Raw genomic sequence first — 18,623 nt, 5'->3', positions numbered from 1 at the left:
CGCCCACTCCCCCAGTGTACACAGAGTACTGACCCGGCCCCTTCTCCGGCACTGTCTCCATGGTGACGGGACACATCAGCCCGCAAGATAGAGCTTATCTCCAGCCCGCAGCAGCAGGTGAGCTGTTACCGTGCACAGAGCCCGGGCCAGTATCTATGCTTCTTCATATTTATTTTATCAATAGTAATGTCAGTTTATGAGATAATATATCATATATCTGTATTTACTGTATACATGGTGACAGCAATACTGTTACCTAATTCAGCCTGGGAAATGTGCATGCCTTATATAGTATATTGGTATTTCCATTATAATAATTGATATAATGGGGATACAGTGTATAGAATATACTTGTACTAAGAAAATTATCTACAATTGTTAAACTATGTAAAATCTACCTGTGTTATATAGACTTAAGATGGGTCAGTGATTGCGACGAGGCTGAAGTTGACTTCTTATTCATTTCTTATTCAAGCTCCAGCTTCTTATTCACTTCTTATTCAGAAAATGTTATATTAAAACATTTAAATACAGTTAGATCACTAAACTAAGACTATGCAAACAAAGAATTGGGTCCCTTACACAGTTTTCAATTGTTATTTTCCTGGCACAATAAGGATTTGGCCCTGAAAAGGGCAGTAAAGCGGGCACAGGCACCACATTTTGTCATTTTGAATAAGAAGCTGTAGTTGTGCAGGGGTTAACTAGCTTCGGCCATCAAATTTTACACTTGAAACCCACAGAGGGTTGTCAGGTACATATGACCCACTTGCCATTTCCCTTGACCAACAAGGATTTTGGCATGAATAGGGCAGTAAGGCGGGCACAGGCACCAGATTATCTCATTTTGATAAGAAGCTGTAGTTGTGCAGGGGTTAACTAGCTTCGATCATCAAATTTTACACTTGAAACCTACAGAGGGTGGTCTGGTACATATAACCCATTTGTCATTTGCCTTGACCAACAAGGATTTTGGCATGAATAGGGCAGTAAAGCGGGCACAGGCACCACATTTTGTCATTTCGAATATGTAGCTGCAGTTGTGCAGGGGTAAATATCCTTGGTCAACAAATTTGACACTTGGAACCCACAGAGGGGGGGTCAGGTACACATGAGCACAAGGATTTTGGCATAATAATTTGGGCAATGGACAAATGGTCTGGATATTGATACTTGCACATAAACACAAAAGAAACCAGCCACCTACACAGCTTCACTATACTGACTTCTTTCTTTAGTGTGTACCACACACACTGGCGTCACAAGGGAGGTGCGGGCCGAACTGGGTGAGACCATCCGCGATGCTATTTTGGTGTCACTCCATCGGATGGTGTCACCGTGATGCCAGGACGCTGAGAGGGACTGCCCCAGCTGCTGCAGGAACGCTGGGGAAGCCCACTGTGCCGAGAACAGGAGGCAGTAATGCCCCCAAGATTGGCTCACGCCCCTTCCTGCGAAGCCACGCCCCCTTCCGGGAGCGTCCGCACCAGGTGTCACCAAGGTAGGTGACGCCTCTGACCACACACACCAACCTGACTACACACACATACACCAGCACCCTGCCAACAGCAATACAGGCTGGATGTAGTGCACTCCATATCACCATGCTACCCCTATGCTCCCCAAGAATGCATCTACACCAAAAATTTAATAATTGTTACAGGACAATGGACTAATGCAGTTACAAAGCATTACAATAATCACAAACAGGTACCTTACTACAGCCTTCCTTATAATGGAGGCCTGATTGCAGTAGCTGAGATGACGATGTAACAAGGTTACAAACCACAATACATTATTATCAAATCAGAACAACAGTACTACAGGGCTTAATGATCTTATGCTGCCTCAGGCCTAGTGCCTGCCTTCTAGGGGATCAATGACACTATATAGGGCCTATTGCCCACCTAACAATGGGTTAATGATGTGGATCCCAAATGAACCCTATAGGGCCTAATGCCCCTTATACCTTGTGGGACTAGTGCCCTCTCTGGCTGAAGCATATTGTCCGCCTAACAAAGGTCGTCCCTGCTGATTAGAGTTTAACGCCCACAGTGGCCACAGGCCTAATGCCTGACAATTAAAATAGCATGCAATTGAATGAAAATAAAATGCAATTAGACTTACCGGTCCAGTAGTCTTTGGCTGAACTAAGCCTAGATCATCCACGACCACTGTGTCCTTTACCAGAGGTGGGCCGACTCCCATGATCTCAGTACTTTCAGTGCCACAACAGTCTTCACCCAGGTAACAGTGACCAAGGTCCAGGGGCATAATTATGGTGTTTGGCGCCCAGGGCAAGATGAGAAGTTGGCACCTCGCTTATTTATGTGACCTGGGCCTATTGCCCAGGGTCAATTATAGCCTTAGGAGCACGGGCCTAATGCCCCTCTATTTGTGCCACAGGCTTAAGGCCTGATGACCCCTACGTGCCTACTGCCTGACAACCTGGTGGTCTAGGGAGGGGTTAATGATGGTAAGGCTTCAAAGAGGGTCTACCTGTCCAGTGGGAGATGCTGTAGTGAGGAGCTTCATTCATTTTTTACTTCCTAACCACTGCAGTACTCTGAGTCCTCAGTCACATTCTTCTGTCGCTGGCCCGTTCTGGCTAGCAGCTGCGCCGCAGCTCTTCTCTATTGAGCCTGGCGTCTTCTGCAGCCGCTGGAGCTCTTCTCTTTTGAGCCCAGTGTCTTCTGGACTCTTCCACGGCCGCTGGAGCCCTTCACCCATTTCCGCCAAATTGACTCTTCCTCCCAGAGACATCTGATGTTAGACGCCAGGGGCGTAACCAGCCATGACACGGCTTACAACCATTGGCTCACTGTGGCCGCTTTATATTGGCTGCCGGTGCGCGCCATGATTGGCTCAGATTGTCAAAACTGTCACCACTCTTCAATGTCCGGCGGTCCATGAGCTGCACTCAGCTAGCAGCCGGCGCCACATGTCAGCCGCTGCTAGTCCTTGACCGGCACTGAAAACAGACATACTGTCCCAGCACCGGACACTTATGTGTCCTACTGGGGATACATCTCACCGGACTGCAGAACTAAGGCGCTGGGATCACAGCACCGGCAGTGGCGTAACTAGGGTATATGGATCCCAGGACAAATTTAAAAATGGAGCCCCCCCCATCTGCGTGCACCAAAAAATGGGCGTGGACACTTAAAAATGGGGCGTGTCAACATGACACACATCCCTATCTCGTCACTCTGAACATTCCTTTCCATTCCATATGCACCTTAATTCAGTGCCCCTTATACAGTCCCCCCATGCAGTGCCCCCAGTAGTGATCCCCCTTATGCAGGCCCCCAGTAGTGCCCCTTATACAGTACCCCCAGTATGCAATGTCCCCAGTAGTGATAACTCTTATGCAGGCCCTTAGTAGTGCCCCTTATACAGTACCCCTAGTTGCGGTCCCCCATTAGTTCCCCTTATACAGTGCCCTCTGTAGTGGTCCTCCCTATTCAGTGCCCCCAGTAGTGGTCCCCCGATGCAGTGCTCCAGTAGTAGTCCCCTCCCCAGTAGTGCTCCCAGTAGTGGTCCCCCGATGCAGTGCTCCAGTAGTAGTCCCCTCCCCAGTAGTGCTCCCAGTAGTGGTCCCTCCCCGATGCAGTGCCCCCAGTAGTAGTCCCCAGTAGAGCCCCCCTGATGCAGTGCCCCCAATAGTAGTTACCTCCCCCCGTTAGTTGTAGTCCCTAGTAGAGGTCACCTTCCTCCTAGCCCCCCCCCCGATGCAGTGCCCCCATTAGACCAACACATGGATAAAAAAAAAATATAGATACCACTTATCGGAATCCCCGCTCCGGCTCCTGCTCCCGTCGTAGGCCGCACCACCGCAGTCCTCAAGGGCTGGAGCCGTATGCATTGTGGGAGAGACGCCATGACGCCTCCCACCCTTCGCCTGGCGGTATTAGGTAAGCGCTCAGGGGGAGAGAAGGGGCGTGGCTGTGCAGCACAGGATAGTACTGGGCGCAGGGAAGCCTAGCGCCGGTCCTGAGTAAATGTGTAGTGCTGACCGCACTCACTGCGGTCGTGATTACACTGGCTAACTAGGACTTGCCAGTACCGTGGCTGGCGGTGCGGCCGCGGCGGCCCTGCCCTAGTTACGCCATTGAGTACTGGACATCGCCCTGGCCATCAGCTCCCCGCTCTGCCGGGCCTGTCAGATGGTGCCCAGGGCAAGGTGCCCCACACGCACCCCCATATTACGCCACTGCCAGTGTACCAGCTTTCTGAGAGATTCCAGAAATGTGCTGAATAGTTTAGGGCTGGTTAATGTGATGGCAGGAGGACACCACGCTAAGTGTGTCTCCCTGCTATAGTGTTACCCCCTTTCTCCCTATAACCAGCCTAGTGCTGGATAATGTGATGGCAGGAGGACACCACGCTAAGTGTGTCTTCCTGCTATAGTGTTACCCCCTCCTCCCTATAACCAGCCTAGTGCTGGATAATGTGATGGCAGGAGGACGGCACGCTAAGTGTGTCTCCCTGCTATAGTGTTACCCCCTCCTCCCTATAACCAGCCTAGTGCTGGATAATGTGATGGCAGGAGGACAGCACGCTAAGTGTGTCCCTGCTATAGTGTTAGCCCTTCCTCCCTATAACCAGCCTAGTGCTGGTTATGGAAATAAAAGGTGAACCCCACACCAATTTTAATTCCTGTATTCCAATACCAGACCATGCTCAGAGGTTTGGGGCTTTTACTAATTTAGGGAAAGACCCCAATTGTCAAATTTGTTGACCAAGGCTATTTACCCTTGTAAAACTACAGGTACTTATTCAAAATGAAGAAATCTGGTGCCTGTGCCCACATTACTGCCCTATTTATGCCCAAATCCTTGTTGGTCAAAGAGGTTCATATGTACCAGACCACCCTCTGTGGGTTTCAAGTGTAACATTTGATGACCAAAGCTAGTTAAACCCTGCACAACTACAGCTTCTTATTCAAAATGACAAAATGTGGTGCCTGTGCCCGCTTTACTGCCCTTTTCAGGGCCAAATCCTTATTGTGCCAGGAAAATAACAATTGAAAACTGTGTAAGGGACCCAATTCTTTGTTTACATAGTCTTAGTTTAGTGATCTAACTTTATTTAAATGTTTTAGTATAACATTTTCTGAATAAGAAGCTGGAAAATGAATAAGAAGTGAATAAGAAGCTGGAGCTTGAATAAGAAATGAATAAGAAGCCAACTTCAGCCTCGTCGCAATCACTGACCCATCTTAAGTCTATATAACACAGGTAGATTTTACATATTTTAACAATTGTAGATAATTTTCTTAGTACAAGTATATTCTATATACTGTATCCCCATTATATCAATTATTATAATGGAAATACCAATATACTATATAAGGCATGCACATTTCCCAGGCTGAATTAGGTAACAGTATTGCTGTCACCATGTATACAGTAACTACAACTACAGCTTCTTATTCAAAGTGGCAAAATGTGGTGCCTATGCCCGCCTTACTGCCCTATTCATGACCAAATACTTATTGGTCAAGGCAAGGGGCAAGTGGGTCATATGTACTAGACCACCCTCTGTGGGTTTCAAGTGTAACATTTGATGACCGAAGCTAATTAACCCCTGCACAACTACAGATTCTTATTCAAAATTACAAAATGTGATGCCTATGCCCGCTTTACTGCCCTATTCATGCCAAAATACTTGTTGGTCAAGGCAAATGGCAAGTGGGTCATATGTATGTGACCACCCCCTGTGGGTTTCAAGTGTAACATTTGATGACCGAAGCTAGTTAACCCCTGCACAACTACAGCTTCTTATTCAAAATTAGATAATCTGGTGCCTGTGCCCACTTTACTGCCCTATTCATGCCAAAATCCTTGTTGGTCAAGGGAAATGGCAACTGGGTCATATGTACTAGACCACCCTCTCTGGGTTTCAAGTGTAACATTTGATGACTGAAGCTAGTTAACCCCTGCACTACAGATTCTTATTCAAAATGACAAAATGTGATGCCTGTGCCCGCTTTACTGCCCTATTCATGCCAAAATCCTTGTTGGTCAAGGCAAATGGCAAGTGGGTCATATGTATGTGACCACCCCCTGTGGGTTTCAAGTATAACATTTTATGACCAAAGCTAGTTAACCCCTGCACAACTACAGCTTCTTATTCAAAATGAGATAATCTGGTGCCTATGCCCGCTTTACTGCCCTATTCATGCCACAATCCTTGTTGATCAAGGCAAATGGCAAGTGGGTCATATGTATGTGACCACCCTCTGTGGGTTTCAAGTGTAACATTTGATGACCGAAGCTAGTTAACCCCTGCACAACTACAGCTTCTTATTCAAAATGAGATAATCTGGTGCCTGTGCCCGCTTTACTGCCCTATTCATGCCACAATCCTTGTTGATCAAGGCAAATGGCAAGTGGGTCATATGTATGTGACCACCCTCTGTGGGTTTCAAGTGTAACATTTGATGACCGAAGCTAGTTAACCCCTGCACAACTACAGCTTCTTATTCAAAATGAGATAATCTGGTGCCTGTGCCCGCTTTACTGCCCTATTCATGCCAAAATCCTTGTTGGTCAAGGGAAATGGCAACTGGGTCATATGTACTAGACCACCCTCTCTGGGTTTCAAGTGTAACATTTGATGACTGAAGCTAGTTAACCCCTGCACTACAGATTCTTATTCAAAATGACAAAATGTGATGCCTGTGCCCGCTTTACTGCCCTATTCATGCCAAAATCCTTGTTGGTCAAGGCAAATGGGTCATATGTATGTGACCACCCTCTGTGGGTTTCAAGTGTAACATTTGATGACCGAAGCTAGTTAACCCCTGCATAACTACAGCTTCTTATTCAAAATGACAAAATGTGGTGCCTGTGCCCGCTTTAATGAATTTGAGCTGAAATCCGTCCAAACCACACTGAACAGAATTTACATACAACCCTTTAATTGACTGTATTAATACAGGTAAATGTTTTATGTAACTGACCTATTTACCATTAGTGCCCTGATATGCCTGCCATAAATTCATGATCAAACTCCGAAAACTAATGCTGGGTACACACTTGCCGATGTGTACCCGGACGATATGTCGGCAGAACGAGCCGACATATTGTACCACAGTACACATCCCTCATTCTGTCCTTCATTACCCGGAACGGAGCCGCATGCGATATCGTCCAGCACAGCCGACCAAAAGATATCACATGCGACCATGGGAGCACACAGATAGTACCTGCCGGTGGCGCCATCTTTGTAGTGAGATATTCAAAAAGATGGAGCTGCACAAGAGCTAGCAAAGAAGTCATCATCAGACAGGACACCGCAGGACAAGTATCGGGAGCTGGTGAGCAACATAGGCAGGCACACTGGCAGTAGATATCAGGAGGCTTCATGGTGTGGGGGTCCACTGCACACGGGCTACCCCAGCTTTTAATGCATTCCCGACCCAGGGGCTCAGAGTTGTATGTAAGTCTTAAAGATGTATGTAAGTTGGCTTGGTGTCGCTATGCACCTACTGTACTGAATTGCCATGTGAATACCCACGACCCGCCTCTATAATTTCAAGTGGGCACAAGTAAAACTCACTTTGTGCGCATACACAGTGCAATAAATTATTTGCAAGTCACATCTTTAGGTTGTGCAAATGGGTTTACATCCAACTGTATATCAGGCCCAAAAGTTTTTTTTTTTTTTAACTATTATACTCTTTTGTGTTACCTTGTGACTTACAGTACCCCTACTATGTCCCAGAGGGATGGAAATGTCCAGGTGTCGAAGGGCGCTGGTTTCTGGTCCAGTACAAAGCCAGTGCGGTACAGTAAAGAGACTGAAGATCTTCTGAAAGGTGACATCATAGTGAATGTTTAATGTGTGGATGACAGAAATCCTCCTTTACATGTATACCTCAGCAGCCGGTACTATAGTACTCACTATTAGGATGGCGGGGCGGTCCCATATAGCCACATACTTAGCTGGATGTATTTAGATGCTAAAATGTAACAGACAAAAATTCTAGGGCAACTACTTTATTTTGTACATTTCTCATGCAAATAACATATAAATAAAATCTATTTTTGTCATATAGATGAACGAAGGACTTAATTTTGACATAACACAATGTCATCTTATAACATAAACATTCTGCGGCATATATCCTAACCAACTGCTCCATGCTCCTTCCTCACTATCTACCCATCTGTCTCGCCCCTGTCTGTCTGCCCCTACCCTTTAGAATGTAAGCTCTCACGAGCAGGGCCCTCGTCCCTCATGTGCTTTGCCTCCCCTACTTATACTATCATGTACTGCTAACTCCCCTATTGGCACCTAACACTTGGTTGCTGAGGCCCTGCTGCTTGTGCTATGCAGCTATGTTTATAAACCACGTCCTTGTCCTGCATTGTTTTGTATTACTATTACTGTTTTTTCTTGCGTGCTCATTTATGTACTGTGTAAGGTGCTGCGGAACCTTTGTGGCGCCATATAAAGGATAGTAATAATAATAACTTATGTGTGTGTCAGTGCGCAATGATGGCCTTCAGATCTTCCAGCACATTTGTAATCACCACATTGTACGATTACTCAGAGCCAAAGCAAGGCTGACTGCGCACTGTTCATCTTAGCAAGCACAAGGAAATTAGAATGTTTTTGTCATCATTATCATCTATGAATGATGGAACCTGCTTATTTGAGTATCACTTATTCAAATTCTTCTCAAATCTATAACCCAGTGACAGAAAACAAACATTAAACATCTATTTTCATTCCAGTGATGATGCAGGAATCCAAGCTGACAAACTTCCAGCGGCGTCAGATCGGAGAACGATTACAAAGTACGTCTATTCTTTATTCTGTAATGATAACATATTGCCATTCTCCTAAGTCACACTTATATGGCAGAGATAAATGTCTCCCTCTGGTGTAGCACAGTGGCATTGTCACATTACTCAGCCAAGATGGTTTTGTACAGGAGAATGTGCTTTCCTTTCCTGTGGTAAAAATATACTGTTGCAGAAATGCAATTATTCTCCTTAAGAATTATAGAGAGCTTTCTGGGAAGCCTGTGCAGTTGCAGTTTATGTATTGATGTGATCAGGTGACTATTATCTTTCTGATTATTTCTATGACATAGAAAATGATTATGAAAATGGTGTGAATGCTAAATTAATTTGACTAATGTTACTATTGCTGGAATCGGTATGAAGTACCGCCGGATGCAAGTCCAGCGGTTCAAATCCCGACAACGGCTGCCCGACATGGGTGAAAATCCCGATCGTCCCCAGGTATTTACTAACCTAACCTCCCCACCCTAACCCTCCTTAGGGGTGCCTAACCTTAACCTTCCCCACAGTGCCTAACCCTAAACCCCCCTTCCCGCCGCCTAAACCTAAGTCCCCCGCGGGGGTGCCTAACTCTAACCCTCCTTTCCCCTAGCCTAACCCTTACCTCCCCCGCGGATGTCCACACTCGGCATCACTTCGATTGCGATGCTGGGCGCCGGTCTCCCAGCGTCGGTAAAATGACAGGCGTCTAGATTTAAACGCCTGTCATTTAACCCTCGCCGGGATAAAGCAGTCGGGAAGCCGGCCGTCGGGATTACGTCCGCCAGCTTCCCTACTGCATACCTTATTGCTATCTGCCTATTTTATTTTCACAGGTGGGGAGGCACTGCCAATCCAATGTCACCCCAGTTCCAGCATCACCCAACAGAAACCTCCAGTCTCTGTCGTTCAGCCGACAAAAGTATCCATTGCAAACGCCAGGCCCAGGTTACGTCCTGAAAAGAGATGTAAAGCAGGAGATGCTTACATCAGGGAGAAGTTCCAACCCCGAGCAACCAGTAAGTAGTGGATGAATTTACATATGCTAATGCTTCTTTTAATATGATCTGTAGGTGCCATGAAAATGAGTCTACCAATGCATGCAATTGTGCTGGAGGGATGCAGCAGTATCCATCCACGGGAACATAATGTAACTAACGCCTAATGATGGTGCTATACAATGCCAACTCAAGTGTTGTTCCAGATGATCACATAAATCCTCAATTATGTTCAGATCTGGTGACTGAGGAGGCCATAACATCAGTCTCATGCCACATGTGTTCTGTAAATGAGCGCAAGCTCATCCTGACATCCCTCTCATCAGGAATCAAGTACTGCAATGTGAGGTGAAGGTGATAACTGAACTCACTCATTATGCCAATAAAATGTACCCCACCACACTACAGAACCAACAACTCCCCCTCCCTGTTGGAGACAGTCAGGGCTGTAGAATTTTGTAGGTTAGTGTTGTTGGAAGGAGTGCACCTCCCTCCAGCACTTAACTGGGAGGACGGAGCCGAAGGTCACTAGGACCTGCTGGAGCTCAGCTAGAGAGGTCTATCCTCTGCACATGTGCGGTGTCGCTATGCTTCTTTACTCCCTGACGTTTCTCGTGGACGGTCAGATCCAGGAGATACACCACTTTGAAGCCTAGCAGTACCGCTGTATTACACGCAAGTACACTAGGCCACCAGTGCTACCACCCGCCTGTGCCAGTACAGTGTTCACGCCCAGCTCACTATAACACCCTGCGATACCCTGAACTCCAAACTGCCACAATCCATATGTTATACTTACCGCTGGTAATCCTGTGATATTCCCTGTGTCACATGCTACCTGTTGTTCTACCTGATGTAATATATGTAAGACCTAGTTAAGCTGTACCACGTGTGGACTAACAGCCATCAGCACCAACTAATGCATTATACACCTATTAAATACCACTCCCATTCTGGCTAGGTATATTATACTCTGGTGCACCAACTTGTCTGGAGAACTACAGCTCCTAGCACAATCCACTTCACACTTTATATTAACATCAGCACTCAGGTACGATAATTGATCAACCGTTGCTCTGCTAATAGTTTATGGACTCAGAGTGCTCCAGCATATTACTCTTCTAATAAGTGACACTCATCCATTTTTTGAGAACAAATGATTTATCTGATGTATATCACTGTACAAAGGTCTCACACAGTGATATCACACCTGATAATGACCTTGTATAACCAGGCATTGGAGGTCTTTGTGATGGAGCCTCTATCAGCGTTATAAATTAAGCGGTCTTTGGATCTTTGATCTCCTGCACGCCAATTCGAACAGGTCCCTATCTGAGTGGAGTTTGTATGTTCTCCCCTGGCTGCTCCAGTTTCTTGGCACTGTCCAAAAACATACTAGTAGATTCATTGGCTACTTACAAAAATGGAACCTATTGTGTGTTAGGAAATTTTGAATTTAAGCTCCAATGGGTTTGGGAATGATTACACAGAACAGCAACTCAGCACACCCAAGATCTTTGCTACCTAAGTAGTAAAGTGTTTGGAGTCCTATTGAAAGAAAGGCATTATATAAATAAAGATTTGGTGGAGAGACACGTGTAATACCACAGCAATAGAAAGTTAGACATACTGCTTTAACTGCTTTCCTATTACTGCATCATTATTATGTAACAAGTGTATTGCCCATCCCTAATCTGCACAGCTCCTACCATCTGACTGTGCACATTTTTGTGCCCCAATAGACATGTACTTACCTATAAATATGGTACATTTGTTCAAAAATAGGTATCTCATGTAGGATGGGGTGGTCTGGTACATAGCTGGCATATCGTATGGGCTCATGGGTGGTATAAAGTGAAGTGGGGCACAAACTGGTGTAATGTGATATGGGTTGGGTACATGACTTGTATGGTAACAAAGTGATATACTCATGGCTGCTATAAAGTGATGACAAGTGAGAATGTCATATGTAGTGCAATGTAGGGAGTGCTCATCACGCTTATGTAAAGGTTTATTTTTGTTGGCGGGTTTAAAACTGCACCTGACAAAATAAAATGGGCTCCAGGAGTTGCACCAAATATAGATCGATTACATATTTTCAGAGATGATAAAAAAAAAAATATGTCATCACGTCAGACTTAGCAGGCAATGCCCTTGACCAACATTGTCACTCTTCTACACTCCTCAATTCAGGAACACTCTCAACCCCTCGTACTGTCCTACTCACCCTTTAGGTATACCAGAACCCTACAGTTCGACAATATAAGACATCTATTAATGATGGCTGGTGCAGCAGCTGAAAGAAGAATGAGCCCCCTTGGTAGACTATACTTGAAATTAGCTAGATGTATGCAAATCAGATCTATTAAACATTGTAGAGGACTATGGGGCATATCCAATTGGGCGCGAGTTTTAGCGACACTAACACACACTGACATATTCACTGCTGCAGAAGACTCGGCTTCCGACGCTGGATACAGAAGACAGCGCTGCAGAAGGTAAGCAATTAAGGATAATTAAGCAAATTGGAAACTTCCAATCCGCAGCGGGGGTGCCGCCAGGGTTCCAGAGCAAGTCCCACTGATTTTTCCTAAAATAAACGATTTTAGAAAGAAAAAAAAAAATCACACTTGTGAGAATCAAAAACTACCGGGGCTCAAAATAGAAAAAAACATGCACCTAATTGAATAGCAAAAATTCCACACATTCAGTAAAAACCTCGCAGGTGTGGGATTTTTGCTTTTCTCGCCCCCAATTGAATGTGCCCCTCAGTGTATTAAATGGAATAACAATAAATAAATTCCAAAATATGGTCTGGTAAAAAAAAACAGCAGTACCTTGCTGGATCTGATTGACTGAAACCAGCATCTGAACCTGATGTTCCCTCTGCACCCAGAATTCCAGGCCTGATCTGGATAGGAACCACCTTCTACAGGATTTAGTTACAGCTCTGCACAGTCTAATTAATATTTATTATGTCCAGTGCCAAACAGTGAGTCATGCTGCAGTTACATAGAAAACCAGAATGTTGTGGCAACCGTTTCCATATTACTTTCCCTAAGTAATGGCAGCAGTTATATCCTTGTATTTGATATGAGAAAGAAGTTATGGAATTTTCTTGGTCAAATTAAGATTTAAATGCTGTGTAGATATTGCTGATACACTTTTGATGATTATTGGCTAACCTGTAGTGTAAATTATGGTACGTACTGTATACACCAATGGAAGTGCAGATAGGTGGAATTTAATTACAACGGAATTATGGTGCATACACACGGTCAGATTTGTTGTCAGATATGAACGATAACGATTTTAAAAATCGTTCATATCTGAAAGAAAATCTGACATACGGGCCTGCAACGATGAGCATTCCCGCATGTCAGATAACAATATCTGACATTGTCTGTGTTTTCAGTCAGATTTTGACGATTTCATTAATTTTAATACTGTCTGAAATTGTTCATCTGACAGATCTGACCGTGTGTATGCACCATTAATGTGAGAAACAACCAAAGCCCAAGAAGAATTGATGAAAAAGTTACTATAGATATAGAGCCAAGAAATTCCACACGACAGACTTAAGACAATGGTCATCTTTATCATATGCCAATAAGTCCAAGAGCATTCGTATGGTACCTTCTTTACAAGAGAATGGTATAAAACTCACTTCCTCAGCTACCTTCTATACAGGAGAACAGCATAAAAGTCACTTCCTCAGCTACCTTCTATACAGAAAACTGGTATAAAAGTCACTTCCTCGGCTACCTTCTATACAGTAGAACAGCATAAAAGTCACTTCCTCAGCTACCTTCTATACAGGAGAACAGCATAAAAGTCACTTCCTCGGCTACCTTCTATACAGAAAACTGATATAAAAGTCACTTCCTCAGCTACCTTCTATACAGAAAACTGATATAATACTCACTTCCTCAGCTACCTTCTATACAGGAGAACAGCATAAAAGTCACTTCCTAAGCTACCTTCTATACAGGAGAACAGCATAAAAAGTCACTTCCTCAGCTACCTTCTATACAGATAACCGATATAAAAGTCACTTCCTTGGCTACCTTCTATACAGGAGAACAGCATAAAAGTCACTTCCTCAGCTACCTTCTATACAGGAAACTGGTATAAAAGTCACTACCTCGGCTACCTTCTATACAGGAGAACAGCATAAAAGTCACTTCCTCAGCTACCTTCTATACAGGAAACTGGTATAAAAGTCACTACAACGGCTACCTTCTATACAGGAGAATAGCATAAAAGTCACTTCCTCGGCTACCTTCTATACAGGAGAACAGCATAAAAGTCACTTCCTCAGCTACCTTCTATACAGAAAACCGATATAAAAGTCACTTCCTCGGCTACCTTCTATACAGGAGAACAGCATAAAAGTCACTTCCTCGGCTACCTTCTATACAGGAGAACAGCATAAAAGTCACTTCCTCAGCTACCTTCTATACAGGAAACTGGTATAAAAGTCACTACCTCGGCTACCTTCTATACAGGAGAATAGCATAAAAGTCACTTCCTCAGCTACCTTCTATACAGAAAACCGATATAAAAGTCACTTCCTCGGCTACCTTCTATACAGGAGAACAGCATAAAAGTCACTTCCTCGGCTACCTTCTATACAGGAGAACAGCATAAAAGTCACTTCCTCAGCTACCTTCTATACAGATAACCGATATAAAAGTCACTTCCTCGGCTACCTTCTATACAGGAGAACAGCATAAAAGTCACTTCCTCGGCTACCTTCTATACAGGAGAACAGCATAAAAGTCACTTCCTCAGCTACCTTCTATACAGGAGAACAGCATAAAAAGTCACTTCCTCAGCTACCTTCTATACAGATAACCGATATAAAAGTCACTTCCTCGGCTACCTTCTATACAGGAGAACAGCATAAAAGTCACTTCCTCAGCTACCTTCTATACAGGAAACTGGTATAAAAGTCACTACCTCGGCTACCTTCTATACAGGAGAATAGCATAAAAGTCACTTCCTCGGCTACCTTCTATACAGGAGAACAGCATAAAAGTCACTTCCTCAGCTACCTTCTATACAGAAAACCGATATAAAAGTCACTTCCTCGGCTACCTTCTATACAGGAGAACAGCATAAAAGTCACTTCCTCGGCTACGTTCTATACAGGAGAACAGCATAAAAGTCACTTCCTCGGCTACCTTCTATACAGGAGAACAGCATAAAAGTCACTTCCTCGGCTACCTTCTATACAGAAAACCAATATAAAAGTCACTTCCTCGGCTACCTTCTATACAGGAGAACAGCATAAAAGTCACTTCCTCAGCTACCTTCTATACAGGAAACTGGTATAAAAGTCACTACCTCGGCTACCTTCTATACAGGAGAATAGCATAAAAGTCACTTCCTCAGCTACCTTCTATACAGGAGAAAGTATAAAGGTCACTTTCTATACAGGAGAATGGTAAAAAGGGACATTTACTCTAAGTAGGATGAAACAAATTACAAATGGATAGATTCTAGTTCAAAATTCTGAATCATTACTAGAGACAGCAATTGCAACATAGATGAAAATCTATATTAAAAGTAAGAAATGTTTTTTGATCAGCGGAATATTTCACATATGGAAAAGAATTAATGTTCAACTGAAGTTATTGTTCAATATGTGCACTTCTCTCTAGCAGTATTTGATGGGACATTTATAAATCTCTATCTACAGATGTGTCCTCATACACCTAGCCTCAATTCACTATATGGCGTGAGAAGCCTGGCACGAGTGAGCTGCGCTGAGCAATGTAGTGTCTTTTCGACTCTTTATTGCTCGTATGTGTATCTTATCTGCAACACGAGACTCTTGTATATCTGTGTGCCGCAGAGTCTGAATCTGTACAACGGAACTTGACATGAAAAAGCAGCGGCCGCTGCATAACAGCACTTTGCATACAGCATTTGTCGCATGACGTTGTGACTAAGACGCAAATTGGAGAGATAAAGACGCTCAGCGCAAGCTATGTCACTAGGGACCTGGTTCCCCGAGAAGGGCTGTTTGGCGCGACTGCAACAATAGTGTATGAGAACACATCTGTACATATGGATGGGGGAATCTCACTCCAGCACGATCCCCACATCCCAGGCTGTCAGTCCCACCAGGTAACAATTTCGTTTGGTTTCTGAACTTGAGATTTATACAGATAAGCATTAAACGTTATTTGTACCTTACACAATCATTATATTGTCACTGCCTCTGCTTCTCCATAGGAAGTTAAGTATATTGACAAATATTTGGTATCTATTTACATAGGAGAGTTAAAGTGCGTATCCACTAGGTGATTAAAATGTGCGATTGAACGATAACGAAATCGTTCAATCGCTCATTAATCGTTCACAAATCGGGCATTAAAATGTCAAAAACGACCAGCGATGCGCGCTCCCACTGGTCGTTTTCAACCGATTAACGACAGATTGGGCATGTTCAGGGATGAGGGCGGGTGCCTGCACTGAATGACATATCGCTCAGTATAGGCACTACACAGATGAGGAACGACTGTACGATTACAATGTTGTAATCGTACTGTCGTTCCTCTATTGCCTAGTGAATACGCACCTTTAGTATGTTTCAGGATGAGTTTCTGGCAATGTTATAAATATATAAAATGTAATCGCTCCAGTTTTCTCTACATTGTATCTGTAAAACAAAATACTATATTATGGTTACATAAAAGCCTGTATGTCCCAAAATGACCAATATACTCGTATAAACTTAACGGTTCAATTAAAAAATTGAAACATTACAGCGCAAAGGCATGAAAATGGGTCCAGTCTTGAAGGGGTTAATGTGGTCGCTGCAAGTAACTTTAATTCTGCATCTGTAAATACAGACATTACAAACAAATGACTATTACTAAAATTAGGCATAACAGCACAATATTGTATTTAACTGTGAGAGTCCCTTTCCCTACAGGAGACGTGAACAAAGAGAAGATCAGATTACAGAACATTATGGCTACAGGGAAGGAGCAGCCGGAACCAGGTCGATTACCACCACAAACAGAAGTCGTGGAGCAGGAGGAGAGAGACAGATTTGATGAGTGTAAGTTCTTGGCAGAGTACTGGGGAAGAGCTGGGCTGAGATTGTGGGATTATAAACTGCTGACTGTTTGTTCCTCCAGTGGTAGCAGAAATTCAGGAGAGATGGGATTTCTTAGAGGAAATGGAAGCACTCGGACAAGGAAAACAATATCACAACATTATCAACACCGAAATTTCACAGGTAACATCTGATTTAAAGTAGGAAAGTCTTGTGATAATACTAGGATCCGGGAGGAGCCATGATAAACAATGTATAGGTTTTCCGAGATGGGGTATAAATAATTATTCCATAACTTCCCTTACAGATCCATCTTAGCATGCCTTCTTTTTCACTTACAGAAGCGGAGAGAGATGGAAATCATTGATAAGCAGAGAAGCTCAGAGCTTAAGGAAGCACTTCAGAAGTCTGGCACCAAAGCAGAGTCTATCCCATAAACTCCCATGATGATACAGTGCTGCTCATAAAAAAAAAATTACTGCCCCTCGCCCCCTATCTACAAACTGTGATCAAACTAGGAATTTACAAGCAGTTCCACAGGGGTCATAAAGAGAATAGTTTGGGGTGCAGGCCGTTTGCATAATGTTGTGTTGGAACTATCATCTTGTTCTGCTGGATTTCCCATTGTATTCTGTGATTACAAAAGGTATATGCTAAAACCTTGTTACTAAATGTGGAAACTATACCAAGTTATTAGCTATTCTGCTCACAAAGCTGTGAGATCTAGGAAAACAATGTCATTTCTCTGTTTTCTAGTCACTCCTCCTGACTGAATATTAAAATGGCTGTTATTTATTATGTGTCTGTTTAAATTTTTAGGGCCCAATACGGAATTGGACAAATGCCGGTTTGCGGTGCACATCTCGCATGCATTTATACCGCGCATACTCAGAAACCAAGAGCACACATGTTCCCATGTAGGCAAAGCTCAGTGAGGGTTGTGTCAGGGCATTGTGAGATATCAGAGTTGGACGAGGCATTAACACGTCTGTTTCCAGCTGTATCACTTGCACCAAATAATAATAATTCATTGTAATAGTTTTATTTATATAGCGCTTTTCTCCATCAGGACTCAAAGTTGCTTTACAACATCAGTAACAAAGCACAGGGGTGTAGTATAAAAGAATAAAGCAAACAAACCAAAAATAGTCAACATAATAGGTACGATGGACATAATGCAGGGTTGGTGAAGCCATTTTGGGTAATAACTTCCACGGGTTATATATCCCACACACAAAGGGTACCAGGCGAGGCAGCCATTTTGGGCGCACTACATAGGTTACACCTTGGGTGGAATAGGTAATGCTTTGGAGAGATAACACAAAATGGGGAAGTTGCAGCATACTGAATCTAAGAGCAGAGACCTTGCATAGCCAGCCGATCCAAATATTTTACAACTTATCTGCAGGCATACCAGGTGAGGCAGCCATCTTGGGCGAACTATGCAGGTTACAGTGTGTGAGATACCATACCATGAATAGATCCCCAAGTTGGTCATCCTACCCATGGCAGCACCATCTGAAGCAGCCATCTAAATTATTAAAAAATAAAAGGCTGAATACAGAGGCAAAAATAGCAGTATTACTATAAGGGTGACCGCAAAATAACATCTTTGGAAAGGTTAATCTAAACTTAAAAGGAAAAGACAAAAGAGTAGAGCAAAATTGCACCAAGCCTTGTATAGGCTGGTAGACGAGCACCCCGAGGATGACATGAATAAAACTCAGTGTACGGATAGGGAGAAAATGCAACACA

The 18,623-nt window shown here is 43.8% G+C and overlaps 1 protein-coding gene across 2 annotated transcripts; it reads left to right on the top strand.

The window, feature by feature from the left end:
• Positions 1 to 28: 28 nt before the first annotated feature.
• CUNH22orf23 (chromosome unknown C22orf23 homolog) lies at positions 29 to 17,663 on the top strand. Of its 2 annotated transcripts, none has more exons than XM_088455064.1 (7): positions 29 to 117; positions 7,713 to 7,825; positions 8,748 to 8,810; positions 9,635 to 9,817; positions 16,743 to 16,871; positions 16,951 to 17,051; positions 17,210 to 17,663. In XM_088455064.1, the coding sequence occupies exons 2-7, from the start codon at positions 7,723 to 7,725 to the stop codon at positions 17,303 to 17,305; spliced, it is 675 nt and encodes a 224-aa protein (XP_088311190.1). In that variant the 5' UTR covers positions 29 to 117; positions 7,713 to 7,722; the 3' UTR covers positions 17,306 to 17,663. The 2 variants fall into 2 exon arrangements, with proteins under 2 accessions (XP_088311190.1, XP_088311191.1); XM_088455065.1 differs by lacking the exon at positions 29 to 117 and adding an exon at positions 5,152 to 5,240.
• The last annotated feature ends 960 nt before the right edge of the window (positions 17,664 to 18,623 follow it).

The sequence above is a fragment of the Taudactylus pleione genome, unplaced genomic scaffold (genome assembly GCF_031769625.1).
Source record: "Taudactylus pleione unplaced genomic scaffold, aTauple2 ptg000642l, whole genome shotgun sequence".
Classification (NCBI taxonomy): Eukaryota; Metazoa; Chordata; class Amphibia; order Anura; family Myobatrachidae; genus Taudactylus; species Taudactylus pleione.
Note: the sequence above shows the minus strand (reverse complement) of the source record. Positions and strands in the feature narration are given on the sequence as shown.

Excerpts from the sequence above, each read along its gene's own strand:
- CUNH22orf23 (XM_088455064.1), top strand. The coding sequence starts at position 7,723 with ATGTCCCAGAGGGATGGAAATGTCCAGGTGTCGAAGGGCGCTGGTTTC. Across the intron at positions 8,811-9,634 it reads GATCGGAGAACGATTACAAA|GTGGGGAGGCACTGCCAATC; the intron begins GTACGTCTATTC and ends TTATTTTCACAG. Across the intron at positions 17,052-17,209 it reads TCAACACCGAAATTTCACAG|AAGCGGAGAGAGATGGAAAT; the intron begins GTAACATCTGAT and ends TTTCACTTACAG.